Below are 6,372 nucleotides of genomic sequence, written 5' to 3' on the forward strand. Positions count from 1 at the left end.
TAGCTACGTTAGCGCGTTAGCTACGTTAGCGCGTTAGCTACGTTAGCGTGCTAGCTAACGGTCGCAAACGCTAGCTAACGGAAGCTAACGTTAGCTAGCTCGTCACTGTCCCGGAGCTAATAGCCTACAGCGAACGTTATTTGGCCAATAATGCAAAAACCTCAACAGGATAATCCATGATTAATGTTGCATGACTAACAAAGTAAAAAAAAAATGAAGCACTGTACTTGCCTGCCAACTGCAAAATGTGTGCTGGTTCAACCAGCCACCCATTAGTAGGCCTCTTGCCACCCATGTTGCGGCACTCGACAAGAAACTCCTTTTTAGAGTTTTCAGGATCGAAGTCTACGATCCAATTTACGGGGACTATACTCAGCGCATCTTTATCCTTCCCCTTTGTCCAGCTTACTAGCGCAAACTTCAGTTTTTTTTCTCTCCTCTCACTGCTGAGGCAAAACAGGGGCTCGTTCACGCCAGTCCTCTGCCTGCCTCGTGCTATTCTGCCGTCCCATAAACCATTGCAGTTCATGTGTCCATGGTAACAACTAGCTCCACCAATCAGAGACGTTGCTTTTACACCTCAGGATTAGAAGAAGAAGAAGAAGAAGAAGAAGAAGCATGGACGGAAGGAGAAGAAAATACACGGCCCCTGGTTCAGAATATGAGATTCCATCAAGAACAAGGAGATACTGGAAAAGGAGGTTTGTGTTTTACTCCATCCTAGCCTGGTTAAGTTACGTTATTAAACAGTTCTGTATTTACTGTTGTAGTTTCGTGGTTTGTGTGGGTTTTAACAAGCTTGCGGCTTAGCTTAACGTAGCGAGCATGCTGTAGCACGCTGGCTCGTAAACTTTATTTAAACAACAGACAGTGGCGGTTTTTGTTATGAGCGATGAGGCAATCTGTTTAAGGGCGCACAGCACAAAAAAAAGAAATAGGACAGCCTCTGACAATAGATATTCATTAAAATAAGGAGGATTTTTTCATTCTTATCACAGGAAACTGATTGAGGCCATCAACGTGCATCAGTCGAACCAGGAAACGGTGAGTCATGAACATGACCTTTTGTGTGTATTTGGTAGACATTAGTATTATGTGTATATATATATATATGTGTGTGTATGTGTGTGTGTATTTATTCCATACATATGCTTTGTCTAAAACTGTTCTCTATTCTTACACAACAGAAGCTGGATCAGGATTCCTCTGACAATGGCTCAGCAGACGAACATGATGGTGGTGGGATCACTGTAAGTAATCTACTAATAACTATTACTACTAATGTACTGGTTTCTATGTTTGACTATGTCTGACAGCACTTCCTCTAAGACTTCTTTATTCTTACACAACAGAACCTGGATCAGGATTCCTCTGACAACAGATCTGAAGATGCACATGATAGTGATGACATAACAGTAAGTATAATTTACTTTTGACAGGGATATACTGGTTGGCTGGAATATTGTCTTGAACCGTTCCATCCACTTTGCAGACCCTTGACATTGAACATTTCCCTTCCTCCTCTTGTAAGGGAGTCCCTTGGAGCCCCTTTTATTGCTAAATAGTGTTGCGTAATTATAATTTATATCTAATATAAAACAACAGAATCAAAAATAATCAGCCGTGTATACCATACACATGCTTTGTCTAAAACTGTTCTCTATTCTTACACAACAGAACCTGGATCAGGATTCCTCTGACCACGACTCTGACAATGGCTCAGCAGACGAACATGATGGTGGTGGAATTACTGTAAGTAATCTACTAATAACTATTACTACTAATGTACTGGTTTCTGTGTTTGACTATGTCTGACAGCACTTCCTCTAAGACTTCTTTATTCTTACACAACAGAACCTGGATCAGGATTCCTCTGACCACAACTCTGACAATGGCTCAGCAGACGAACATGATGGTGGTGGGATTACTGTAAATTCAATGTACTGTAAATTATATAAAACTACCTTGTAAAAATCCACCAGTAAAGGGTGGCAGAAGACCTTCTGTGTTTTCTGATGTACGTGTGTTTTGTCCTTTAATGGTTCATGAATTAATTGCTAAATAGTGTTGAATAATTATAATTTATATCTAACATAAAACAACAGATTAAAAAATAATCAGCCGTGTATACCATACACATGCTTTGTCTAAAACTGTTCTCTATTCTTACACAACAGAACCTGGATCAGGATTCCTCTGACCACGACTCTGACAATGGCTCAGCAGACGAACATGATGGTGGTGGAATTACTGTAAGTAATCTACTAATAACTATTACTACTAATGTACTGGTTTCTGTGTTTGACTATGTCTGACAGCACTTCCTCTAAGACTTCTTTATTCTTACGCAACAGAACCTGGATCAGGATTCCTCTGACCACAACTCTGACAATGCACATGATGGTGATGACATTACAGTAAGTAATTTTAACAGGGCAATGATCTCACATCTGATTTTCGTGTCTTCAAACTTTAAGTATTTTACTTTTTATTAACCTAAGCCTTATTTTTCCCTGTAAACAACAATGCCACATCTTTAATATTTTTTGTAAGTTTTAATTTTGTGCAAATTTCCTAGCGCCTATGTTTGTCAACTATTTCTTGGACTTACTGTATTTTCCCGTTACAGAGCCAACACGCAGACCCGGGTGATAATGTCCTCAGACATCCTTCTTCCCCACTCTTGTTTGAGGACAGTGTTGATTTTGGTTTGTTTGAACCACTATGGCAGTCTTTTACTGACTCTGAATCCATTGGCAGTGGAGAAGAATTTCCCATGGAAGACAGCACTGACAAGTCAGTAAATGAAGAATCACATTTGGGAGAAGGCGGTAATGAAAAGTTTCCAGTAAATGATGAGCCACTTTACACAGGCTCACAACTAACCAAAGCTCAGAGTTTTTTACTTATACTTTCATATGCTTTGAGACACTCACTTACTGGTGTGGCCCTGTCTGATCTTTTAGATTTGATTAATATCCACTGTCCGGAAAATGTTCTAACTTCAAAGCATCTGTTCTTAAAAGAGCTTAAACCAATACAAGGTCACCTAGAATGTCACATATACTGTCCCAACTGTGAATATTACATCGGCGACCAAGTCACTGAAGGGCAGTGTTCTGTATGTAACTCTACATGGGATAGAAACAGCTCACTGAAGAATGGAAATTTCTTCCTATACTTACCCATCCAAACACAACTGGAACATCTTCTTCAAAGAGAAGATATTGCATGTTGTCTTAAGTCAGGAAATGGCAGGTGTAATTCAGGAAATTATGATGACATATGTTGTGGTAAAATGTATCATAATCTGAACAAAGATGGAGGCCCACTAGATAGTCCTCATGCATTCTCCTTAACATTAAATTGTGATGGAGTTCCAGTATTCAAATCATCCCAGTATGGAATTTGGCCATTACAAGGGATGGTAAATGAGCTTCCTTATCAGGTCCGTAAAGAGAATGTTTTACTTTTTGGCCTATGGTTTGGTACTAAAAAGCCAAATGTTAATACATTTTTAAAACCATTCACACAAGAGTGTCAGTCATTGTCAACTGTTGGCTTCAAGTTACACAGCAACAACATTGTGAAGAATTGTAGAGTGATAGCAGCTGTTATGATGTGTGATTCAGTTGCCAGGCCCATTCTGCAAAACATGACCCAATTTAATGGTCATTATGGGTGCAGCCTCTGTCTACATCCTGGTGAACAAGTTCCAAAGGGAAATGGAACTGTTAGGGTTTATCCATACAAAGATGTTCCAAATAGGGATCATGCTTCAACCCTAACTGATGCAAGGGAGGCTGTGCATACCACACAATCTGTGAGGGGCATTAAAGGGCCCACATGTCTTGTCAACATCCCGCACTTTGACATCATATCTGGAATGCCTCCTGACCATATGCATAATGTACATCTTGGAGTTGTTCGGCAAATGACAAGCATGTGGCTGGATAGTGAACACCATGAGGAGCCATACTATATTGGTAATCGTGTTCCTGAGCTCGACCAACAACTCTTGAGAATTAAACCACCTTGCAATATCACAAGAGTGCCCCGCTCTTTTCAGCAAAGGAAGTTTTGGAAAGCTAGTGAATGGCAGAACTGGTTACTTTTTTATAGCATCTTTGTGCTAAAGGGAATACTACCCCATGCATTTTACCAGCACTGGTTAATCCTTGTCACCTTCATGTTCTTGCTATGTAAGGACACTGTCACATCAGAGGGGTTAAAAAGATGTGAAAAACTAGTTGTTGAGTTTGTCAAACAGTTTGAAACACTGTATGGAAAGGAAAATGTGTCATTTAACGTACATTTATGTCTTCATTTGCCGGACTCTGTGAGAAATTGGGGACCTTTGTGGGCACATTCAGGATATATTTTTGAGTCTTTTAATGGGGAGATACTGAAGATGTTTCATGGCACCCAGTGTGTTCCCTTACAAATAATGAAACACACATATAGACAAGTGTTGCCTCTTTTGAAAAACAATGCACTGAGAAATGCTGTGCCTGGATGTATACAGCTGTATAACAACTTGACTGGTGGAAAAAAGCTGAAACAGTTTGAAAGAGTAGCAGATCAGGTTGTGACCCTTGGTTTACACTACGTACGAAAACTTACTGACGAAGAGATACTGGCTTTGAGAGAGAAGCTTTCAGTCACCACGGATACAGTTGTGAAAATATTCAGTAGAACTTTAGTCAAAGGAGAACTGTATTACTCAGAGCAGTTCACTAGAGTAATGAAAAGGAACAGCTTCACTATTTTGTTGGATAATGGACACATAATCACTGTGTATTATTACATTGTGGTAGGGAGACTTGATAACAGAAAATGTTTTGCTGTTGGAAGACAGTATGACAAATCACACAGTTCAGTGCCAAATTTAGAACATGTAGTAGGCTTGAAAAGAGTGTTATAGGGCAGGAAACAGGTTTTTGATGTGATGAAATTCAACAGGAAATGTATGTTAGTTGATCTGCCACATTATGCCAACCTTTATGCATGTATACCTCCACGTTCCAGTGTGGAGGACTGAAATGTTGAGGATGAAATGTCATGTGGAGGAATAAAAAGTGGACTCAAAAAAAAATGTCATTTTTTGCTGGTGTTAATGACAATTTAATTTATAATACTCTGTCATCTACATTTTACAATATATGAATCAATACATAGCCATGTATGGTCCATCCATATGGCTATATAATGTAAATTAAATATAATGACCTATGTATGAGCTGGCTTAACAAAAAATACTTTGTATACTTTGTATACAAAAAATACTTTGTATACAATAATGTAATACAGTTTTTTTTGCACAGCAATGTATTTTACAATATGTGAATCAATATATAGCAATAGGTTGTCCATCCATATATTGCTATATATCTTCAAATATATGAGCAAGTTTATCATATATTGAAATATATTTTCTAATGTATTGCAATATAAATTCTAGTATATTGCAAAATACTTTTGTTTCGTAAGGGATTAGCAATATTTTTTCTTCATTCCATCATATTTCCAGTGATATCTGCATTGTGGAATACTGACTCCATAAGTTTTTGGTTTCAATATATATTTTTTCTTCAAAACTCAATCGGCAGTCTGTTGTCGTGTGAGTTATTTGGGGTGGATATTGCAGGTCTATCCTGGCAGTGTACCAGGAGAGATATAACCAATCTCCTCATCGAGTCTAAAATAGATAACGACCCCTGCCTCTTGGTTTGATATAACACTAGCTTGGAGACATAGGTGCAAGAGGGGTTACATAAACACTATTGTTAGTAAAATTATCGGTAAATCTCTTCCTACCTGTCCTGCTCTTTACTTGGGTACAACCCCAATGTGTATGTCTCTTTTCAGGAGAAGCGAATCTTAATGGCAGTCTCAACTGCAACTAAAAAGTCTATTATTAAAAACTGGTTTGAACCCGTTATCTCTCTAAGGAAACTTTGGATTAATTTATTTCTTGATATTTGTTTATTGGAAAGATCTACCGCCAGAATCAATGGTGCTAAATTCGACTCCCTTCTGACCTGGTCTAAGGCCATCGAGCATATTCAGGAAATGAACGCGTCATAGCTTCTATGATAATTATTATTTATTTATCTATTTATTTTTTTTAATCTTTTTTTTCTCTCTCCCTCTAAATTCTACGGTTGTCTAATAGTCAGCTGCAAATATGGTTTGACCCGGAAAAAATTCTAACAAAAGGTTTCTCAGTGGTTTTCAGTAGTATCAGATGTACTTAAAAACATACTAAAAGTTTACCAAAGTTTGACTCCAAGAAAGGCCCTATTTTCAAAATGGCGGCCGTCAGGTCCTTAAAATGACCATTTGTCATCCACCACTTTGTATTCCTCCTAG

The 6,372-nt window shown here is 38.3% G+C and overlaps 1 protein-coding gene across 2 annotated transcripts; it reads left to right on the forward strand.

Moving 5' to 3' along the window:
* Positions 1–206: 206 nt before the first annotated feature.
* Positions 207–5,071, forward strand: LOC311253326 (uncharacterized protein). 2 transcript variants are annotated; one of them, XM_084347212.1, is made up of 9 exons: positions 207–701; positions 999–1,044; positions 1,188–1,250; positions 1,353–1,415; positions 1,678–1,752; positions 1,855–1,940; positions 2,178–2,252; positions 2,355–2,417; positions 2,630–5,071. In XM_084347212.1, the coding sequence occupies exons 1-9, from the start codon at positions 619–621 to the stop codon at positions 2,802–2,804; spliced, it is 729 nt and encodes a 242-aa protein (XP_084203338.1). In that variant the 5' UTR covers positions 207–618; the 3' UTR covers positions 2,805–5,071. The 2 variants fall into 2 exon arrangements, 1 of the variants encoding a protein (XP_084203338.1); XR_014621666.1 differs by lacking the exon at positions 2,630–5,071 and having other exon boundaries at positions 1,855–1,918.
* Positions 5,072–6,372: the final 1,301 nt, after the last annotated feature.

The sequence above is a fragment of the Pagrus pagrus genome, assembly GCF_965226575.1.
Source record: "Pagrus pagrus genome assembly, chromosome: 3".
Lineage (NCBI taxonomy): Eukaryota > Metazoa > Chordata > Actinopteri > Spariformes > Sparidae > Pagrus > Pagrus pagrus.

What these genes read in the sequence shown, in the direction of transcription:
- LOC311253326 (XM_084347212.1), top strand. Translation starts at nt 619, where the DNA reads ATGGACGGAAGGAGAAGAAAATACACGGCCCCTGGTTCAGAATATGAG. An exon ending in AGGAGATACTGGAAAAGGAG is followed by an intron (nt 702 to 998) that starts GTTTGTGTTTTA and finishes TTCTTATCACAG; the next exon opens with GAAACTGATTGAGGCCATCA. An exon ending in ATGATGGTGATGACATTACA is followed by an intron (nt 2,418 to 2,629) that starts GTAAGTAATTTT and finishes TTCCCGTTACAG; the next exon opens with AGCCAACACGCAGACCCGGG.